Source organism: Mesocricetus auratus, unplaced genomic scaffold, assembly GCF_017639785.1.
Source record: "Mesocricetus auratus isolate SY011 unplaced genomic scaffold, BCM_Maur_2.0 Super-Scaffold_100008, whole genome shotgun sequence".
NCBI classification, from domain to species: Eukaryota; Metazoa; Chordata; class Mammalia; order Rodentia; family Cricetidae; genus Mesocricetus; species Mesocricetus auratus.
The window spans coordinates 74,527,347-74,551,039 of NW_024429192.1; the positions used below are offsets into that span (position 1 = coordinate 74,527,347).

Consider the following 23,693-nt stretch of genomic DNA (forward strand, 5'->3'; position numbering starts at 1 on the left):
GCATGGAATCAGCTCTTCTGCTGAGAGCTCCCGATAAGGTTTTGCTGTTAAGAGCAGACCCATTCCTTCCCTCTGGATGCATAAATTTAGGCCTAAAGGGAAGCTGACACCAGCACTGTGCACGCGACTTTGTGGCCAACTGCTCTGGTTTCCTAGGCTCAGTGAGGTTTAGTATTGCGCATGTGCGTTTCCCAGGTGATAGAGGTGGTTTTCTCATGTGGCAGGGGCCATGGCATGATGGTTCAGTTTGGTGATGTTATTTCCAGGTAGTGTGGCTGGCTCAATCGCGGTGCTGTATTTCTGAAGCTAGTTGAGCCCACACAATGACCAGAGATAAACTCCCCAAATCAGTTATGCATGTGTGATGAGAATGGAAAACGTTTATCTTGCTACCATGACACAGCTGTCGCTCCCATCTATGCAGAGTGGACCTGAGGTGCCAGTCCAAGAGTGTCCATGCAGAGGGAAGTGAGGGGGACAAGAAGGGGCATTTAACATCTGGGTGATGTTTTGTCTCATAATGCTTTTAGTTGGGCATTTTTAAACCTTACCAGTCATATATATATGATTGTTTCCATGTATCTGTTTTCATAGTTTTTATGTGTGTCTCTCTGTGTGTTTCTGGTGCTTCATCTTTTTTTATCAGTTGGCCTGTTTTGTTAAAATTTTTTGGATTTTTTTCTATGTGACTCCTGTGTGTGTGTGTGAGAGAGAGAGGTATATATATATATATATGTATATATATATATATATATATATAGAGAGAGAGAGAGAGAGAGAGGTAGAGAGAGAGCAGTAGAGAGAGAGAAGTGGAGAGGATCAAGGAGCAGAAGAGGGAGGGGAACTTAGATCAGGTAATAGGGTAAAAAAATTATTTGCAATAAATGATACATGGGATGAATAGTCTCCAGTATTAGGTGATGGGGAGAGTTCAGAGCATCTACTCGGTACTCAGTCTATCTCTTCTGTCACCTGCACTGCACCCAGCTTCCCTGGATCTGCTGGTCCTCTTTGCTTCTCACCACATACCCTTGGTGAACCTTTAACCAGTCACCAGGACAAATCCCTGAGATGGATTTGTCGTCCTTGCCCTCCATGCTGTAGACATGATTTCCATGTTAATTGGGGCATCTGTCACAAGTGTGGATCATGGTGACAGGAAGCTGCTAGTGACTGTGAAGAGTCGATGTGGACTGTGGGGAATGAGTTTGGCTCCAGGAACAAACATTACAGGGTTTCTGTGCATCTATTCTGACACCAGCTTCCCAGGGTGGAAGGGGCAGACGCAATTCCCCTGCTCTCATGTCTTTGGGGTCACCCTGCACACACCTACATCACTAAGGTCAGCTCTTCTGTGTTGCCTAGGCAAGGTGTTGGGGTCATTCTGCCTAGTGTTGCTGCTGGTGAGAGGCGGGGCCAGCTCTCTAGCTCTAGTGACCTTAATGAGGGCTCTCCCACTTACACTAGGCTGGAGGGGCATGGGTGGTGCCAGAGGGGCATGGGCAGGGCTTCCCTCCCCTTTGTACACCACCATATGGTAGATGAGGGGTAGGAGCAGGTCTCTCACTCTCAATATTTCAGGCCCAAATACTCACATATACCTACACTCTCAAGTACACTCACAGTTATTCTCATTTAGCAGCATTTTTATATGCTCACTCTGTTCAATGATCACACACCTGTATACTTAAATGAACAGTGTTAAACACACCATCTCAGATAACGTGCTTAAAGACATAGCAACATGTTCAGATATACACAGAACCACACAGTTACAACTTCACATATTCTTCATACATCCTTGTACATAACTATATGCTATGTGATTGTTAGTTTTATGAGCTAACATAAACCTAGATATTAGCTGAGAAGAAGAAATCTCAATTGAGGAACTGTCCCTGTCAGGTGGCCTGTGGTCATATCTGTGAGTCCTTGTCTTCATTACTATTAATGAAGGAGGAGCCAACCCACTGTGGGCGGGGCTATTCTTGAGCACATGAACCTGGGCTGTAGAAGAAAGGTAGCTGAGCACACTAGGAGAAGCAAGCCAGAGGAACAAGCCAGTAACAGCCTTTCTCCGTGGTTTCTGCTCTCAGGTCCTGCTCTGTGTTCCTCCCCTGCCTTCCTTCCCTGGGGGATTAATCTGTAAGCTGAAACAAACACTTCCTTCCAGAGTGGCTTTCGTTTCGATGTCTATCACAGCAATTGAATGTAAATTAAGCATGATGCTGTATATTCGAACACTACAAAACACACACTCAGCATACATTCTGCCATTGATACTCATGTGAACTCACACAGTCTTGCATACTTTTCTTCTGTCACCCACAGTCACACGTTCATTGAGCTGTTGTGCTCATAAACACACATCCTTGCATGGCATCACAAATCCCTAAAATTTTAACACAGGTACTACACTGACTCTCACTTGAACTCAACATATTTATGCACTCATCCATCAAACGCTGTGACTTCTATGTACTCTTGCACACACACATTCACAATCTCTCTCTTTCTCTCTCTCTCTCTCTCTCTCTCTCTCTCACACACACACACCCTCTCTATTATTATCCAAGCACATATCCAGAGAAACACAATTCTATGCTCAATCCTATGTAAAATAAACCACACTCATATAGGCAGAAACAAACTCATGATCACATAAACACACACATCAAGACACTCGAATGTACTGTTGAGGTCACCCACACTGGTGCTTATAAACATAGTCTCACACAAGCTCACAGAGTGTCACAAACTGTCTTATTATCTCTGCCTTATATCTATGTAGTCCTAATCTATATCTATCTAGTTCTAATCTATCTATATCTATAGTCCTAATTGTGACCCAAACCCTAATAGTCAAGCTAACTTTAGTCCTATGCCTAGCCTGCCTGCAAGATGCACTAGTAACTGAAAGACTTTGGGAGTAACCCACCAATCTGATTGCATCCTTTGGTATATACCCAAGATAGAAATAGTTCAGTTGTGAGGTAAAATGAGTCAGCATTTTCTGAGAAACTGCCATATTAATTCCCCAAGTGGCTGCACATGTTTGCACTTCCACAAACAGTGGATGAGTGTTCCCTTTCTCCACATCCTCTCCAACATAAACTGTCATCAATGTTTTTAATCTTAGCCATTTTGACAGGTGTAAGATGATATCTGCAGTTGTTTTGATTTGCATTTCCCTGATTACTAAGGATGCTGCCAATTCTTTCCGTGTATTTCAGCCATTTGAGATTCTCTGTTGAGAATTCTCTGTTTAGATCTGTACTCCATTATTTGGATTATGTGGTAGTTTATTGTTGTTTCTTCAGTTCTTTATTTTGTTGATCAGCCCTCTGCCAGATGTGGGATTAGTGAAGATCTTTTCCCATTTTGTCTCATTGACAGTGTCCTTTGCCTTACAGAAACTTTTCACTTTCAGGAGGACCCATTTATTGTCTAGCTCAGTGTCTGTGCTACTGGTGTTCTATTCAGGAAGTCGTCTCCTGTGCAAATGTGTTCAAGGCTACTTCCCACTTTCAGTTCAGTGTAACTATTTTTGTGTTGATGTCTTTGATTCATTTAGACTTGAGTTTTGCACACAGCAATAATTATGGATCGATTTGCATTATTGAATATGCTGACATGCAGTAAGGCCAGCACTATTTGCTGTAGATGCTGTTTTTCATTGTTTAATTTTGGATTTTTTGTGGGGAATATCAGATGTTCATAGTTATGTGGGTTTATGTCAGGGTCTTCAAATCAATTCCAATGACCCATGTGTCTGTTTTTTTATGTCAATATCATGCTATTTTTTATTACTATAGCTATATAGCATATATTTAAGTCAAGGGATTGTGTTGCATCTTGAAGTTCCTTTTTTGTACATGATTGTTTTGCTATCCTGGGATTTCCAATTCTCTATATGAAGTTGAGTGTTTTCTTTTGCGATGTGTGAAGATTTGTGCTGGGGCTTAAATGGAAATTGAATTGAATTTGTAGACTGCCTCTAGTAAAGATTGCCATTTTTGACATGATAATCCTTCATATCCATGAGCATGGGAGATCTTTCCATTTTATGATATCTTCTTCAATTTCTTTCTTCAAAGATTTAAAAGTTCTTGTCATATCGGTCCTTCACTTGTTTGGTTAGAGTTACCCTATGATGTATTATATTATTAGTGCTTTGTGCCCATTATAAAGAGTGTTCTCTGATTTCTTTATCACCCCATTTTTCATATGTATATAGGAGGACCAGTGATTTTTTTTGAGTTAATCTTGTATCCTGCCACATTACTGAAGGTACCAGCTATAGGAGCCCCTGAAAGAAATTTTGGTGTCACTTACATATACCATTGTAGTGTGAAATTCTTGACCCGACTAGGTCCTGCCATCCTTTTCATCCCTAAAGAAGCACACAAACGCTATATTAATTATAAAGCTGTTGGGCATGACTTGGGTTTCTTATTGGCTAGCTCTGTCTTAATTATTAACCTATAACTACTAATCCACGTCTATCTACTTGGTCTTCTGTTACTGGAAAAAGGTCTCAGGATCTGCAGCACCTTTGCCTGCTACATGATGACCGCTCAACATCTCTGCTGAGAAGTGATCAGAGGGATTTCCTGTTTGTCCCTGCTTATGTCCTGATTCTGCCCAGCTATGTTACATCCTGCCTGTCTGCACAGACCTCAGACCTCCATGGTTAGGTAGTAGCAGTTTCTTACCTGCTATGTCACTTTATGGGATCACAGGATGACTCCTCTCTGCCTATACTTCCCAGAATCATCCTTGCCTCCTAATCCTACCTATTATCCTGCCTGACCAATCAGTGTTTTATGCATCAATCAGTAGGACAAACATATACAAACAAAAGAACCTTCCCCATCATGTAGTCATATCATTCAAAAATATAAAACGCTTGCCGCCCTTGATCCATAGTTGTCTTATTGCTCTAGCTAGAATTCAAGTACTGTTTAGAGATACAGAGAATAGCTATGTAGAGAGTAGACAGCCTTGTCTTGTTCTTGATTTTAGTGGAATTGATTTGGGCTTCTCTCCATTTCATTTTATGTTGACTGTCGCCTTGCTGTACATTGCTTTTATTATGTTTATGTGTTCCTAGTGTCCTGGATCTCTCCAAGACCTTTATCTGAAGGGGTCCTGAATTTTGCAAAAGACTTTTTTGGTATCTAAAGGTATGATGATGTGTTTTTCTTTCAGTTTATATGGTGGATTACATTGACAGATTTTGTGTGTCAAACCACCCTACAGTTGTGGGATGATGCATACTTGTTCTTGTGGATAATTTTTGAGGTGGTCTTGGATTCAGTAAAGTGAAATAAAAAATTAAAAGAAATGGAAAAACAGAGTTGCTTTGGAACCATAACAAAATATTCCTCACTGAACTGATAAAAAAGTGTCTTTGCACAACTAAGACCAAGTCTTTTATGATTTCTCAGTCATGTGCCATATACTTTTCTAAAGTATTCCAGACCACTCTATTACCACTGTCCAAGACCTATGTCCCTTCCTTGTGTACACTGCATTCACAGGGCCTTGTTTAGTGCCAGGTGTATGCCAGGCTCTCTCTCTCTCTCTCTGTAGGCTCCATCTCCAATCTTCATATGTGAGTACATATTCTGAAAAGTAAATTGCCAGGGTTAGGGGAGCTGACTGGAGATCAATAGATATCATAATGCCAGGTAAAAGTGACCAGATAGGAGAAATGGGAAAGGCAGCTCTTTGGGAGGGAGAAGGAGATAAGTACAGGGGGAGCAAGCAATGGGCACTGGCAGAATACAAACAATCTGATGGAAGAAGCGGGAAACAAGAAGCCTCTAAGAGGAGTGGAGCAAGGTGACTACAGGAGAAGGATAGAGGTTGGTAAAACAACAGGAAGGATGCTCAGATAATCCTCAAAGAATCACACTATGAACTATTCACCTAAAACATTATAACCACGTGTAAGTCAGTGTATAAATATACATAGGGTATTAATGAAATTTTATCATCTGTGTAGAAGGTTATCTGCCCAGAGCCAAAGGACCCCTAACAAACACACCAAAATCAGACATGGGAAGCATGAGTTGTTTGTTGGTGGGCTCCAAGAGACTCATAAAATATAGGAACCATGGATGTTGCCCTTTCTAACCTCCCACAGGGTAAGTCCTTTTGATTAAAACACCATGCACTTCAGAAACACATCCCTGAGACCTGTAAACTGGACTGACCTGAACATTTCCTTCCTGAGGTCTAACTTTCATGGTTCCAGAAGATGTCATGCAAACCTAAAGGAAGGAGACAACTAACAGTCTTAAGCAGCTTGACATCCATGAACCAGGACAATAACCAGTAGAGTAAGGATGCAGTACTGACAACTATACCTTAGTGCTAACCAGCAGCTCTCTAATTGGATTTAAGAGCCACACAAACAGAGGGAATCCAGACCTTGTAGGAGAAACCTGTCTAACTACTCAGTGCTGATGAAATCATGATTAGAGGAGAATCTATAGCTATTAACTTATTAACCAGAATAATGTATAACAGTCTATATACATGTCCTGATACTCACAAAGAAGTTAAGTCTTTACCCCTCATCAGTGAAACTTCTCTTTGCAACAGATGAAGACAACCACAGAAAAACAAAATCAATCAAACTGCACAGTTGTCCATGCCCGTCCCAATGAATACTTCTATACATACTCCCAAACTCAGATAAACGTGAGTAAGAGGATATGGAAAGATTGTAAGAATCAGGGAATTTCCTGTGAGATTGTGTCTCCAACTAATATCAGAAGCAATTCCCATAATGTCTCAGCAACAGGTATGGACTTGGAAAAGCCTAATGTCTTAATCCTAAACAAGGAACTACCTCAACCAAAGACTATTAAGAGTGAAATAGCAGAGAGTGTTATATGGGAGGGTTTGGGTAGAGTAAAGGAAAGGGGAAGTGATTTAATCATAATCTTAAGAAATATTAAAAAACACAAAGGTTAAAGAAAAAATACAAACACTATCAAATTGGAAATCCTAGCATAAAAATTGATAAAATTCTAGATATAACTGAAACAGTGACATTAAACCAAGAATGGATGTACACATTAAACTAGCCTTCAAAATAAGGTCATTGAAACTGCACCAAAACCTTTTTACAACTATACAGTCCTTGGATACAGATGGATCCACATCACAACTCTTATCGACCTTAAAAGAAGAGTAACCAATAGTTCTTTAATTAACAGGGAAATAGAAGTGGAAGGAGTACTTTCAAACTCTCTCTTGAAGCCAGATTCATTCTACTAAGGAAGCTTTGTGTAGACTCTAAAAACAAAACAAAGGACAAAAAACCTACTTAAGCGTTATTGTAGGTAGTAGCAGTTTTTCCTCTAGGGTTATGAGGTGTCCATTCATGGGTTTTTGTGTAGGTCTATTGGGCAATGCATGAGCTCCCTGAAGTTGGGTTGATTACAGGTTCAATTAGGTAGCTTTTGTCTCTCCCCTAGATGCATTTATCTCTATGACACTGTTAGGGATGACTTTCTATAACTTTTGTGTAGTTTTCCACCTTTTTATCTGGATAAGGCAATTAATAACATGTGCCCCCTGCATAGTACCTCCAAAATTCATGATGTTATTCCTTCAGGAGGCAGCTTCCAGACAGAAGACACTTTGATGACCATAGGTTGCTGTGTCTTCAGCAATAGGATCTCACCCTGATGTTCTAGCCGGTAACTATAAAGCAATGGCATTAACTTCTATTTCTTTGAATATCTCGTGGAATACAGTAACAAATCTAGGTGATATTTCATAGCTTCCACTGGGTGGTTTTAGTTAATGCACAGGTCCAGGGGGTGCAATATCCCAATATGTGGCTCTAAAACAATGTGTTTCTATGTAGTTTTTGTAAGTATATAAATGGGGTTTGCTCTTGCTGCTCAAACTTCCTCAGTATTACTTTCCCTCTCCCTAAGCATTGTTCTCACTCTTCTTTCCTTCTTTGTATTCCTCCCTCCCTTTTCTTCTCTAACAGTCACGTCCTCTTACATAGTCAAGCCTACTCCCTGTTTATTGTTCCCTTCACAGCACCTGTGTCCTGCTATTTCACTTTCTGAAGCTACATCTCCGTCTCCCACAATGCTCCATTACTACTCTCCTGGCTTCTGTGGATACTCAAGGTAAACATTCAAACAAAAAAGATTTGACTCTAGAATCTGCAAATAAGAGAAAACAGAGGACATTTGTCTTTCTGGACCTGGGGGCCCTCACTCAGTATCATCTCTTTCATTTCCATCAATTTGTTTGCAAGTATCATTGTCCTTTAGAGCTGAAAGTTATTGTATTGTTAAACAATATATTCATCACCCATTAACCAGTTGAAGAATACCTAGGCTGCTTTCATTCCTTAGCTATTGTGAATAGAATGGTTAGACACATGGCTGAACAAGTACACCTCTAGTTGGGTATGGAGTCTTTTCTGCAAAGGTAAGTGTATAGAGTATCTACTTTAAGCCTGTTTGAGAAATTTTCACACTGATTTGCAGGGGGCAGCACCACTTGGAAGCCCACACACAACGGATGAAGCTTCCCCTACCCTTTCACCAGCATTTGTTTTCAGCCCTAGTGTAGGTTTGAGAGTTTTCTCAGTTTGATTTTTTTGTCTTTATTAGTTGGTGAAAACATGGAATCAAACTTCTGATTGAACTTTTTCATTATCATTCATTTCAATAGTGTAAAAATATGCTAGGTAGCAAAAATCAACTAATATTATTTCAGTAGAAAAGACTTTTAGTCAACAGGTGACAGAAACCCTCTTTAAATGCCAATTTTTTTACAATAAATAATGCTCCTTCCCAAGCTAGATAGAGGTGTCTTGGTCTACAACTCTTATTTATTTCAATTGTGAAAAGTAACCTGTCTCCCTTATAATCAGACTGGTAGCATAGGTGTTATCTGTGGTAATTAAGGGTATTGCTCATTGATGAACTCATAATTTGGGAAAATCCTGAACATTAGGTTGAAAAATCCCCTACCCAGGAAAAGAAACTCCTGCTATGCAAAGGACTTAGAAACTCATAACATTCTTTAAAACATCTGCAGGGCAGCAATGTAAGGCTCATATGGACCAGCAGGGATGCACCAAGGGCTGATTGTGACCTCAAGGAACTTGTCCACCACAGCACCCATGGTCTATACCTGAGACTCTTACCATGATTGCCAAATGACTCTGTGTTCAAACAGAAATTAGACAAAACAGAAACAACTCTCATTGACAGGACTCAGGATCTTGCCAGGCTCAGAGAGGTAGCCACCTCTCCTCTGGCATGCTGTGGGTGCACTGATACAGGGGAAGGGATACTGATCACTGATGCTAGGCTGCCTGTCTCCCTATAGCTCTTTAAAATGAACCAGAGACATTGAAGAAAGCAGGGTGCTACAGGAGGGCCACACTTTATTGATGGAGATCTGAAGGAGCATGGTTGACCAGCAGGAATTGTGACTTGCACACACATGATCCTGGACACACAGCCCTCAACCTCCATACATAAATAGGGACAGATTCTGCACAGGAGGCCACTCCAGCCATGCACTGAGTAGGAGCCGACTGGGCAAGGGGTGCTATTTTCAGCATGGTAATAAATCAGTCCCATTGGTGCTGGTCATAAGCATCTACAAGATGGCCAGTCAGCTTTTAAATCCACCTCAATTTGGATGCTGTCATGTTGACTGTTGCTCCCCTCCTCCTGCTCTGAGGAGACCATGAGGCAGCTCAGCACGTGCCCAAGCTAGCCTCCATTGGATGATGTCTGCTTTGGCAACTCCAAAAAAAGAACTTCCAATGCTGTTGAGGTACTCTTTATAAATGGAGTCCCTCTGCAGGGAAGGCTGGTACTGAACACAGTCAGCTTGTCACAGTCCACAGCTAGCAGCAGAAACCAGATGAAATTGTGTGAGGATTGAACCAAAGGTGGCCCATCCTGGATGGATTTGTGCTTCTTTCTATACATTTTAAAGACCACCAGAGTACTGTTTCTGTTTTTCAAGCAGAGAAAGTATAGCTCAGTCTGGGTTACAAAGATTTGGAGGGAAACTCATCCAGCATGTTGGTTTAGCCCTTGCACACAGTGGAGAGCAGAAATAAACTGAGACTTACAGTATTTTTGCACTTCACACGGAATGAGGACCAGAAAGCTGGTGGAGGCCATGATGGCCCAATTGCTCAGGTCCTCAGCTAGACCTCTACCGGTCTCTGGACACAAAGGCTACTTACTTGGGAGAATTTGGTCCATGAAACTGAACACTTTAGCCAGATTTTTTAAAAACTCCTCAGATTTATTCACCTCTTCTTTCTCCAGGGACTCAGGACCAGAACTGACAGGTCAGCTGCACTCTTCTTCTGGCCATGACTGAAGTAGAGCAATAATACTGAGTACATGAATCCCGGGGCTCCTTTGTGCTTGTTTCTGGATATGTATCTGAAGACTATCAGGTAAGTCTGGTGTGCCTCAGAGTAGTCACCCTACTGGATACTCACACCCAGCTTGCCCTCCATGTGGTGGAGGCACCTTTGTGGGAGACCTACTGTTCTGTCATTGCCAGCACCAACACTTTGGGCCTCTGCTCTCTTAAGAACTAATGCTGTGGCAGGGGATGTTGGTAAGCCTCCTTCTCTCCTTTCCTTTGTCCCCTACAAACATTCTACCACCAATGTTTTTTTTAGCAGAAGCTACAATTTATGCCTACTTCCCCCATCTGCCTATTTCAGTGTGAGAAACACTGTTTCCCCAGATAACAAGTAATACTGAGCCTCACCCTCCACCTGCAGCTCAGAAGTATGTAGGTTTTCAGCAGTTTTGAGGGTTCTGAGGATTCCGAGAATGTAATGGAAACGCCACACCCCAGCTGCCTGTCTGAGTCTCAGTAGTAGTGCAGGACAAACCCAAACCGAGGAGGACTCCCCTGCATCATCTTCTGGTACCCGTTAATGCTAGTAACACAAACACTGAAGCCACTCCTCAGGATGCAAGGGATTCGGGCTGTTGCTACAAGAGACATGGAGAAAGAGGATGTTTCTGTAAATACAGCCTGAGAAAAGAACGTGCCAAAGCAGAAACTTAGTGAATTGTAGTGGGAAGTTTTCCGTCCCACCTGCCAGTTCTCACAAAGGCCAAATATGAATTATTATTGTTTGGTCAATGGCTCAGGCTTCTTACTGGCTAATTCTACCTCTAAATTTATATCTTTCTAATGTTCTATATTTTACCATGATGCTTGTGCCTTGTTACCTCACATCTTATCTCTGGTGGCTACATGCCATCTCTGTGACTTTACCTGTCTTCTGTCTTCAACTCTGGTTGGATTTCCTACCTGGTTAAATTCTGCCTGGCCATTGGTCAAATCAATTTAATTTCTCCACCAATAAAGGCAACATATATTCCCTGGATACAGAAGGACATCCCTTAGCCTGAACAGCAGAGTTGAGATACAACTTCTTGGGGAATCTGGACCAGAAGGGACTGAGAACAGGGTCCTCCCCAGTACCCTTAGGCCTGACCCTACCTGTAGTGTGTCATAGAAAAATGAAGATGGAGAAGAACAAGCCATGGGAGATAGGCCCAGCTCCTTCTTAGACCAGGGTCTTCTGTCTTTATCTCATCTCCAGGGACCTCACAGTAGAGGCCTAGCCATGCAACTGAGTTCTCCTTAACTCCTCCCAGTGATTGATTCACAGTGTGAGTTCCTGAAACAGCAAGGAGGTGAAGTGAATGACTTTGTCCCATGGAATATAAAAGCAGGTGGTAAGACATCCAGGCTTGTGTGCCAAGACCTCTTTCAGATCCTGATCATCACAAAGAGTGGAGGACTCAGTCATCAGGAGCCATGTCTGTTTCTGCTACCACATGTGAGCACCTGTCCTGTGGAGACTCCAGAGAGACCTAGCACACTCCTTTAAGTCGCAGAGTAGTCATCACCTTTCACAACTGTTCATCGGACCTAGGATGATAGACATGTCTTTATACTATAGAGGAGCAGGCACCTGTTCTGGATGCTGTGTGTACAAGGGCTTACAGTAGTGAGGCAGACCTGGATAACAGTCCCAGGAGATGACAAAGCATGGCATAGAAAAGACAGCAAATACCAATACAGAGATTGCAGCTGTTAAGCAGAGTGCAAAACCAGGCAATAGGCCAAGATGGCACCTGCGATTCTCAGGTAAACATGTCAATGTGTTCTAGAGATATTTAACCACAGTTCTGCCCAGTGTCTCTTCTGCCATTAGCCACTCAACTGTGAAAATTAGTTTGGGTTGAACTTGTGCAGAAGGGAGCTCGAAGACCACACATGCATGTAAACCAACAGCAGAGAGCCAGGGAAAGGAAGAAATAGGACAGATGTTGTAGGCACAGCAGTGACACGATGATCCTGGGTTGTGAAAGCAGGTGATGGTGCAGGGTCCAAGATGGGTGGTTGACAGTGACTTCAGAATCAATGCATGTCTCAGGGATGCTTGAGGTTAGTTATATATTAACCACAGCAGATGTGAAAAATATGAGACGATTCAGACTTAAACCTTCACAAAATCATTCTGTTAGTAAGATGCACCAGAGAATGATATTACTAACAGAGAATGATATTCATATATTTAACAGAACAGTACCAACTCCAGAGGATTCCATTTAATGATATGTTCAATGGGAATCATTGGGATGTAGTACAGACTACTTGTAGCCACTGTTATCTGCTTTATGACCACATAGAATCATTGAATGAAAACTAAATGATACTGTGGGCAGAAGCTGCTTCAAAAGCATCAGTGTATACACAAGCTGTTGCAGACTTGAAGAAGACCAACCAAGGTCCAGGATGCTTCTCTTCTCTCTGTCACTTTGAGAAACACAGCTTGCCAGACTTGAATGTAATATCCAGACTTCCCCCACCAGGTCACAACTCACAAGTGTGCAGGGTGCCTACATCAGATGATACATATTTAGTTTCATAAAAAAAGCTGGAGTCTGTTGGAAAAAGTCATGTGGACACAAACAAGAGACTACCACTCCCACTAAGGCATCTCAACGAAGTCAGTTCTTACCAGAAGGGTAGATGCTCACAGAAAAGGCAGAGCAAGCATACCTGCACAGTATGGCTTTCACCTTTGAAACCTGACCCAAGGAGGAACATTATTGTTTACATTAGCTGAGGTCCAGCTTCACAGGGCATTCAGAGTTTTCTAGTTTGGACAAGAATTTCAAAAGTGAAAGGAAATTATACTCAGCACAATATGATCTAAACAATATTCGAATATGGAAATATGAAAGAGAAAAAGTCCAAGTAATATGTAAAGGGAGAAGTATTAGAATAAGATAATGAGCCACTATGACTGTCAGTAGAACTAGCTGAGCAAGCTGCCATGTAGGCCTTGATCATGGCTACAGGTGCAAGATGTGGCCAATCAAGTGTATCTCAGACAAACTGATAAGCAGTCACAAAGGACCATCTACCTCTGCAAAGAAGAGAGGTCAGTATGGATGGTTGGTGTACATCAAGACTAGGATATGGAAACTCATGTTCTACCACAGGAGATACACAGGGGACATCAGTTTACTACACCTGAATGATCCTACAAGATTAGATCCCAGAAGTCAATGTTAGCTGGGGTGCCCTGGTGAGTCAAGAACATTCTTCCTATGGGAAAGTTGGGCAGGAGAAGACTGCCAACAGCTCACACAGGTAAGGTGTACACCAGTCCCCAGCTGTCATCTACAGCTCTTTGACAATTAGGTTTCCTTCTAATCCTAACCAAAGTTGGCACTGACCTCAGAGAATTGCCAAGTTAGCTGGCGTTGTCTGGGCACTGATGTTCCATGGTCCTGTAAAGAATTGCTCATCTATTCAATAGCAACTTGGGGCCTGAAGGAAGAGGGTTGTGAAGACAAAGACACAGATGTCACCAGATCAATCCAAGAGTGGGTCAGGCAGACATAGGAAGAGGCTTCTGAGAAACATGAGGCTTCTGTTCTCTGTAACCACACCCTGATTGAGCATCTCAGGACAAGAGCAGAATTCCCAGGCAGCATTCAAGCTGGATTTCATGAGAAACATAAGATAAGGTCTTCTCATCTCTGTACCCATGACCCATGAGCCCTAAGTCTCCTTCAGGAACATCTGACTCCTACTCCTGCTCGGCTGGGACCCTGTCAGCAGTCCACACAGTCATCCCTTACTTTTCTGCTGCCATGCTGGAATTTCCTCTGGACAAATGTCCTCCTCATTCAGTCTCATGCCTATTACTCCTCCCTCTCTTACTGCTTTTCTTTGGTGACATTTTCCACTGGTCCTACTCCTCCTCTTCTCCCCTCCTCTTCCTGTGCCTCTTTACCACCTAAGACTTCTTTGAATCTGCTCATTGCTTCTGTTGACAGAAAGGAGAGGGGAAGTTGATGGGGATCCAGAGTCATGTAGGGCACTTACTTTCCTTCTGTGGACTGTGGAGCAGGATGCATTCCTCTTCATGTCCGGTGAATAATGGGCTATTTTCACTGCCCAGCCACTAGTGCTGCAGACCAATGAAATCAAGCCTCCATCTCTGCATGGGAAGATGTTGACATTGCTTGTTCTCAGGTTGCTGGAGGTGTATGGCATGAAGAAGAGGTTTGGGGCACACCTCCTTTCTGTTCTGGCCTGGTTCCCTCCAGTGTCTCTTATGCCCCACCAGGCCGAACACAGACCTGTGGTTTAGGGACCACGGGTCTGGGCCTCATCTTCGACCCTTGAAAAGACACAAACAAAGGACTGTTTCACTGACTTGGATATAGAAGGAATTAGAAAGAGTGGCCCTGTGCTGCCATGGCTCTCTCCACCAGATTCCTCCCTTCCTAACTGTGCTCCCTTTCACAAAGCCCTGCTTCCTCCCATCTCCCTGCATCCTTCTGCCTGGAAACAACCCCTGCTGTCTGCTTCTGGCTCAACTTCCCCAGACTCCTCATGAGCAGATTCAGTGGGAAAACCATTTCTAGGTTAAGAGACACCTTATGATTCATGTCCTGTAAATGTGTGCAGCCTATCAGTGCCAAAGAGCCTTTGAAAACGAAACATCAAATACCCATGTGAATTTTGTGGCCTTGTTGCACCATTTCCGTGAACCCCTTTCCTATTCCTTCCCCTCCATACCTGGATGTTGTGTCTTTTGTACTTGGGGTGAGGAGACAGCAGCATAAGCTTTCAAACAGGTTCCTACGCTGCCTCCTCACCCCTTTCCAGCTCCTTCTGCTTTGCCTGTTGGAGGCTATGGGTGCCTCCTGGAGCTCCTCATTTGGAGATGGAGATGGCAATGCCATACTCATTATGTCATTGACTATGTCGCATCGGTTGTTCCCATACTGTGGGTGGGACACAGCACATGTGAGATCCCTTGTCATTTGGCTGATAAGGTCACTCAAATCTGCACTTGCTTCATTCTTCATAATGGTGGCATCATCATGTGGTTCATGGTTCATTTCACATTTGCTGTCGGCTAGCACGCCCAGTAATTCCAGCGTTGTAGTACTAAAAGTGATGGTCTCCTCTATCTCAGCCTCAGGTGTTTCCCCAAATGATGCAGCATTTTCTGTCTCCTCAGACGTTCTTACTGTCTTCAGACAATCACTCTGTGGGGCAGAATTCACAGGTGAGTTAATGTCTGATGTATAAATCAGATGAGATGGATTTAGGGAAACACTAGCTACTTTTTTCGTTTACCTCCTGGCCTTTGTTGCTTGGCCTTTGTGGCGAGGTTGTGAAAAACGTGGGCAGAGCCAGCTCACTCCATCTCCTCTTCAGTGGAAATCGAGGGAGTGTGAGACGATGTGCAGGCTTCTTGGTGGAACGGCTCTTTCGATGGTTTTCTTTTAGGCCAATCCTATAATTGCTTTTTCTCTCATAAAGCATGTCATTTTGGGCAAGGCCTTCATAAAATGTCTTTGTTCCAGGTGTTTCAAAGTTGCTCTCCTCCAGGTGGCTTAGGGAACACACAGTTTTTACCAGAGTTGAGATAGACCACATCACACTTAGTGGTCCTGATGCTGCTTGTACATTGGCATCACTGAGATCCTTCCATGATATTTCCTCTGCCATGTCCTCCACCTTTTTAGGTGGAGAATGGCACCTGAAGTAAAAATACAAAATCATCTGTAGGATACAAGATTATGGCTATCAATTTTTAGGTCATGAAACTCAAAGGTTTCTCAAGAACAGTTATTATTCATCTTGAAGTCAAAGATTAAAAAAACACAAACCCCAAAGGACATATGAGAAAGTATAAGAAAGTTCAGGGAGGAAGTAACTGTACAGTTGAGCTTGAAACAAAGGTCAGAGAAAGAAGATCCTGTCCTTTGAAGGAGGAACTAATCTGTGAAGCCCTTGACATTAATCACCCACAGAAAGACACAAATTATTGAAATGTGAGAAAGGAAAGGGATGTGTAAGATCAATGGGAACCCTCGAGGTGCCTGTCAACCTTGTACTTCAGAGATTGACAATCCTCAAAGACAGATACTGCTCAATTCACAACCAGAAGCCACCAGTAATATATCAGGATACCAAACATGCACCCCCTTTTTTTAACCACTGCTGCACCCTGAAAATGATGGTAAATTCTTATGTTGAAAGAGTAAAACAGTCTCTCCCAACACTGAAAGCCCAGGACCGATAGATTGCATAAAGGGTCTTACATGCAGGCTCTATGGGACAATGGAGGTCAATGATTCTCATGCTACTTCACGAAGCAGACAAGGAGAGATCATTCCAAACATTGTAAAAAGCCAAACTACACTGATGCCAAACCATAAGCGTGCAGTCACACACACACACAAACTATGAATAAACTAATGTCCTTGATGAATATCACGTGAAATGAGATTCCTTGTTCAAGATTGGTCAACAATACATGACAGAGATACTTCATGCCCACAGTGAGTTAAGCATGGAGACCTATGGATATATAGGAGAATTCCCCAGAAACACCGAGGACAGTTAATGGGCAAAGTCAAGGGAAGAGGCCATGCTCAGACATGAAGAATGGAATTGTGTTATGTTGCAAAATACCCATGAATATAGTGTAGTGATATTTCCTTGTACCAATAAAGCCTTTCTGAAGGTCAGAATATGGAATTTGTCACTAGTTAACAGTAGATGGCTGAAGGTCTGTACAGACAGACAGGAAGTGAGGTAGCTAGGCAGAATCAGGATATAAACAGAGAGAACAGAACTTGCTCTCTTGTCTGCTGAGATGCTAAGGAGCTAATGTGTGGCAGTGGTTTGTTCCTCCTCTTAATCTCAGCGTTTTCTTCTATATCTGACTCAGGGTTTTTATTATCCAGTTCAATTAAGAACTCCATTTACAATATTGGGTGGGTTGTAATATGAAATTTCCAGATGTATCATGAGAATATCTGGAGTCAGGACTGGATAGGTGGCATCTTAAAGAAAAGGGGCCAACTGTAAGCACATGCCAGTAAGTGTTGCAATGTAACACAACAGATGAAAATCATCTGATGAAAACATTCAGTTCCCAATATGCCAAGAAAGTTTATAAAAAATGACTGATTTGTTTAAAAAGCAAATGAACAGAAGAAAAAAATCAATGAATCAAACACAAGGGGTAAGTGTGTGAATCAAATGAAACGCAGAACATAGAATCCACAACACCAGAGAGGAAAATGCCCAATGTCAAGTATGAGACTAGGAAAGCCCAAGTGTATCAGGAACAATTCTGGGATGCAGTTGCTCTCCATTCAACGTGAGTTTCTCCGCTGTGAATGGATTTCTTTCATGTCTCAAAAAGCTCAAGTGATGTCACTGCAAGGGATGGACCAGTAACAGCAGGGAATGACCCAAAATATTTTATCTAATGCCAGGGACTGCATTACTTGATCAACTCAGTTAAGAAATCCTTAACGAGATGCAAAATTAGGGAAAAAAGATATCCTTTCTCCCATGCTCTCCGAGAACAGGGAATGCATAGCATTTTGGAGGAGCTGGACTGGGGATGCCTGTAGTCACCACATGGAACCTTCGCTCAAATCGACCACATACTTGGCAATAAAGCAAACCTCAACAGATACAACAAAATTGGAAAACCCTCTGTATCTTGGAGGATCACCACAGCTTAAAATTAGAATTCAGTGTCAACACAAATTGCAGAAAACCTGCAAACTCTTGGAAATTGAACAATGCTCAATTGCATCACCCCTGGGTAAAGGAAGGAAGAAAGAAAGCAATCAAAGACTTCTTAGAATATAATGAAAATGATGACACAACATACCCAAACATGTGGGCTACTCTGGAAGCAGTTCTAAGAGGAAAGTTCATAGCACTAAGTCCCACATGACGAAGCTGAAGAATTGCCACACTAACTAGAGAATTAGCAGAGCACCTGAAAGTGCTAGAACAAAAAGAAGCAAACTCACCCAGGAGGAGTAGACGCAAGGAAATAATCAAATTGAGAACTGAAATCAATAAAGTAGAAACAAAGAAAACAATACAAAGAATCAATGAGAAACAGAGTTTCTTAGAGAAAATCAACAAGATAGACAAACCTTTATCCAACCAAACCAAAAGACACAGAGAGAAAATGCTAATTAACAAAATCAGAGATGAAAAGGGGGACATAACAACAGGCACAGGGGAAATCCAAAGAATCATCAGTTAACACTTTGAAAACCTCTACTCCACTAAATTGGAAAATTTAAAGGAAATGGATGATTCCTGATAGATATCACTTACCAAAATTAAATCAAGAGCAGATAAACAATTTAAACAGTTCTATAACCCCTAAAGAAATAGAAGCAGCCATAAAAGCCTTCCAACTGAAAAAAGTTCAGGGCCAGATGGCTTCAGTGCAGAATTCTACCAAAAATTCTAGGAAGAGTTAATACCAATACTCTTCAAACTGTTCCACACAATTGAAGCAGAAGGATCACTGCCAAATTCTTTTTATGAGGCTACAATTAACTTAGTACCCAAACCACACAAAGACACAACCAAGATGCAGACCATCTCCCTCATGAATATTGACGCAAAAATACTCAATAAAATACTCTCAAATCAAATCCAAGAACACATCAGAAAAATCATACACCATGATCAAGTAGGCCTCATCCCAGGGATGCAGGGATGGTTCAACATATGAAAATCCATCAATGTAAACCACCATATAAACAATCTGAAAAACAAAATGACATGATCATCTCACTAGACTCTAAAATAGCCTTTGACAAAATCTAATACCCTTTCATGATAAAGGTCTTGGAGAGATTCAGAATAACAGGATCATACCAAAACATAATAAAAGCAATATACAGCAAACCAACAGTCAACATCAAACTAAATGGAGAGAAACTCAATGAGATTCCTCTAAAATCATGAAGAAGGACTCCGCTCTCTCCATATCTCTTCAATTTTGTAATTGAAGTTCTTGTTAGATCAATAAAGCAACAAGACCAAGTCAAGGGGATACAAATTGGAAAGGAAGAAGTCAAACTTTCATGATTTGCAATTGATACGATAGTCTATGTAAGCGATGCAAAGAATCCTACCAGAGAACTCCTACAGCTGATAAACACCTTCAGCAAAGTGGCAGGATACAAAATTAACTCAAAAAAGCAGTGGCCCCACTACATACAGGCAATAAAGGGGATGAGAAAGAAATCAGAGAAACATCACCCTTTACAATAGCCACAAACAACATAAAATATCTTGGGTTAACTCTAACCGAATAGGTGAAAGACCTGTATAACAAGAACTTTGAGTCTTTAAAGAAAGAAATTAAAGAAGACACCAGGAAATGGAACGATCTCCCATGCTCTTGGATAGGTAGGATCAACATAGTAAAAATGGCAATCTTACCAAAAGCAATCTACAGATTCAATGCAATTCCTATCAAAATACCAGCACAATTTTTTGCAGACCATGAAAGGACAACACTCAACTTTATATGAAAAAACAAAAGACCCAGGATAGCCAAAACAACCCTGCACAATAAAGGAATTTCCAGAAGCATCACCATCCCTGACTTCTAGCTCTATTACAGAACTATAGTCCTGAAAACAGCTTGGTATTGGCACAAAAACAGACAGGTAGACCGATGGAATTGAATCAAAGACCCTATATCAACTCAAACAACTTTGAACACCTGATCTTTGACAAAGAAGCTAAAAGCATACAATGGAGAAAAGAAAGCATCTTCAACAAATGGTGCTGGCATAACTGGATGCTGGCATGTAAAAGACAGCAGATAGATCCATATCTATCACCATGCACAAAACTTAAGTCCAACTGGATCTAAGACCTCAACATCAATCCAGCCATATTGAACCTGCTAGAAGAGAAAGTGGGAGGTACCCTTGAATGAACTGGTACAGGAGACTGCTTCCTGAACATAACACCAGTAGCACAGACAGTGAGATCAACAATTAATAAATGGGACCTCCTGAAACAGAGAAGCTTCTGCAAGGCAAAGGACACAGTCAACAAGACAAAAAGGCAGCCCACAGAATGGGTAAAGATATTCACCAACCCCACATCTGACAGAGGGCTTATCTCCAAAATTTACAAAGAACTCAAGAAGCAGGTCTCCAAAACTCCAAAGGATCCAATTAAAAAGTGGCATACAGAATTAAATAGAGAATTCTCTATAGAGGAGTCTAAAATGGCTGAGAAAGTGCTCAACATCCTTAGCAATCAGGGGAATGCAAATTAAAACAACCCTGAGATATCATCTCACTCCAGTCAAAATCAAACCCACTAATGACAATGTATGCTGGAGAGGATATGGAGAAAGGGGAACACTCATCCACTGCTTGTGGGAATGCCAACTCAAGCAGCCCCTTTGGAGATCGGTATGGAGATAACTCAGGAAAATGGAAATCAGCCTACCACAAGATCCAGGCATATACCTGAAAGAAGTACAATCATACAATAAGGAGATCTGCTCAACTATGTTCATAGCAGCATTATTTGTAATAGCCAGAACCTGGAAGCAACCTAGATGCCCCTCAACTGAAGAGTGGATAGAGAAAATGTGGTACATCTACACAATGGAGTACTACTTAGCAGAAAAAAATGGAATCTTGAAATTTTCAGGCAAATGTGTGGCGTTAGAAGAAACCACCCTGAGTGAGGTAACCCAGTCACAAAAAGACAAATATGGTATGTACTCTCTCATATATGGATTTTAGAGATGGAGCAGGGGATTGCCAGCCTACAATGCCACCACTAAAGATTCTGGAAAGCAGGGAGGATCCTAAGAGACATATGCATGGTAACCCAGAGTAGGGTTATGGGAGGAGATCTCCTAATTGGAGTGGGAGCAGGGGAGAGAGGAGGGGAGGGGGAGATGGGAGAAAGAGAGGGGGGAGAGGACGACATGGGAAAGCAGGAAGGTTGAGCCAGAGCAAGAATAGAGGAGAGAAGGATGAGAGATACCATAAAAGAGGGAGCCATTATAAGTTGGAGGAGAGGTCTGACACTAGTGAGATCTTCATAGATCTACAAAAATGACATCAGCTGGAATTAAGGCTACCTTAAATGCCCTCCCCTGATAATGAGATTGATGACTACCTTATATGCCATTCTAGAACCCTCATCCAGTGGCTGACGGAAGCAGAGGCAGACACCCACAGCTAAAAACCGAACTGAACTGAAACCCAGTTGCAAAGAGGGCTTATGATTAAAGGAATCAAGTCCATGCTGACGAACCCCAAAGAGGCAGCTGACCTAAACAAGGGGGAACGCAAGGACCCCAGACTGATGACTGAGAAACCAGCATGGGAATGACCCAGACACCCCCCCCAACCTGGGTGTCAGAGAAGAGACCTTGGCAATTTATGGGTTCTTGGATCAGTATTTATTCCTGGCATACAAATAGACTCTGGGAGTCCATTCCACATGGAGGGATGCTCTCTCAGCCTGGACACATGGGGGAGGACCTAGGCCCTGCCTGGGATTATATGACAGACTCTGAAAATCCTTCATGGAAGGCCGTACCCTCCCTGAGGAGTGGAAGGGAGATGGAGTGGGATGGGGGGATTGGGAGGAATGGGGGGCCGGGGGGGAGGTGAGGGAAAGGGAACTGAGAGTAATATGTGTAAAAAGTTAGATAAATTATATATATATATTAATAAAAGTGTACGTGGTCTGTTTTCTGAGTCCAAACTCCTTGAAGTCCACAAAGCAACACCTTCTCTGCTGTGTGAGTACAAGACTCAGAACAGCCAGTGTGTTCAATGGGCAGGTTTGCAAGTCCTCACAGTGGCTCCAGTGAGGTCACTGCAAAAATCCTATCAGGTTATTCACAACCCAAAGATGTTGTTCCTCTTTGTGTCTGCCAGCAATGCATGTCTTTTCTCATGAACATAACTTAACCCTTGAGGAAAAGTAACAAAATTGTACATAAGTCTTTTGTATGCTCTGGCTATCCATGGACAGGAAAAGCATGGAAGGCGACTTAGGAAACTGGATCTCAAGCATTGTAGCATGGCCTTTGCAGATTCCATTGCCTCTAATGACCCAATTTCTCCTTCTTAGTTCTGCCATGCAGGTGTTTCACAACCTCCCCAGATAGCACCCCCCAAAAGAGAGCAGGAATTCAGAGATATATGATGTTGGGAGTCCTCTGTCATTTGAACTTTAAGGAGGACATTTGACTATAATGAGAGCAGCAGTAACACCATGAGTCGACTCAGTGAGCTTTGTGCTGACCTGAGTGAGAGACATAGTTATTCACTAGATAGTGAACACATAGGCTTTTCAATGTCCTTTCACCTAGACATTGACATTCTCTAATGCCTCTGAGTGCTATAGACCTCCTAGTTTCTACATTCATGTTAACTCAGTTTCTTTATCTTTAATTCATATTTATGGGAATCAAAGTGATGGTACCCTATCCTTGACCCTCTGAATCCATGAGGAAATGTGCTGTCCCCCCAAGTCCCCCAGGGTATGTGTTGTCTCATGAGTGGCCTGGTGGCTGGCTAAAGTTCTTACTATGATAGGGGACTTGATAAACACAGCAAAATGTAATGGCAAGTCACTTAGCTGGTGGGTAAGATCCAAGATCCTGGTACAGTCAAACTGCTTATTTTATTGCTAATTTGCACTAACAGAAGTTTTAAGGTAAAGAAATAAAACAATGTACAAAATGCCAATGCAAATGAATAGATAACAGAAGAGTTGGTAATAAACACAAAACACAAGCAAATACAGAAAGTAAATCCAAAACTATAAACAGTGAATCAAAATCCAAACACCAATCCAACACCCAGTAAGCAAATTCACTATGTTCAGGTCAGTGCAGATCACAGATGTTCAATCCAAAGATAACACTAAAAAACGAAAGCTCTCAGAACAAACTCTGAGTCCAAATGCTTTATAGCTTACCAAAAGGTTCACAGTAGAATGAGGACAAGATCCAGGACCAACTGGTCCTTTAGATGGGTGGGGGGCTGTCATACTTCACAGTGGCTCCCTGTGAGGTCACATGAATGTGGACCAATCATAGCCAGCCCAATCCCATCACCATTGTCTAGTTCTTTTTCATGGCTCCTGACAAATCTATGCCATAATCCCACTTCAGAGAGGCAGAGGGTGTTTTTCTTGGGCTTTCAGAGTATCTGGCATAGCTTGGCGGTGGGCTCAGCTGCTGACACTGGCAGCAGAGTGTGAGGCAGAGG

The 23,693-nt window shown here is 42.2% G+C and overlaps 1 protein-coding gene across 9 annotated transcripts in view; it reads right to left on the reverse strand.

Annotated features, from left to right (window-relative positions):
• LOC110342290 overlaps positions 1–23,453 on the reverse strand; it is a 53,706-nt gene extending 30,253 nt beyond the window's left edge. For 4 of the 9 annotated variants that reach the window (XR_005879025.1, XM_040751193.1, XM_040751192.1 and 1 more), the window contains exons 1-7: positions 23,401–23,453; positions 15,724–16,129; positions 15,157–15,632; positions 14,458–14,755; positions 11,548–11,728; positions 10,801–11,030; positions 4,336–4,393 (exon numbers count right to left, since the gene is read on the reverse strand). Coding sequence is in view for 6 of the 9 variants with exons in the window: in XM_040751193.1 (XP_040607127.1) it covers positions 4,336–4,391 (56 nt within the window). In the remaining 3 variants the exon portion in view is untranslated. Of the gene's footprint in view, positions 1–4,335; positions 4,394–9,430; positions 10,395–10,800; positions 11,031–11,547; positions 11,729–13,078; positions 13,118–13,802; positions 13,897–14,457; positions 14,756–15,156; positions 15,633–15,723; positions 16,130–23,400 lie in introns of those variants that run through there. The other 5 variants (XM_040751194.1, XR_005879024.1, XR_005879023.1 and 2 more) reach the window with 5 other exon arrangements.
• Positions 23,454–23,693: the final 240 nt, after the last annotated feature.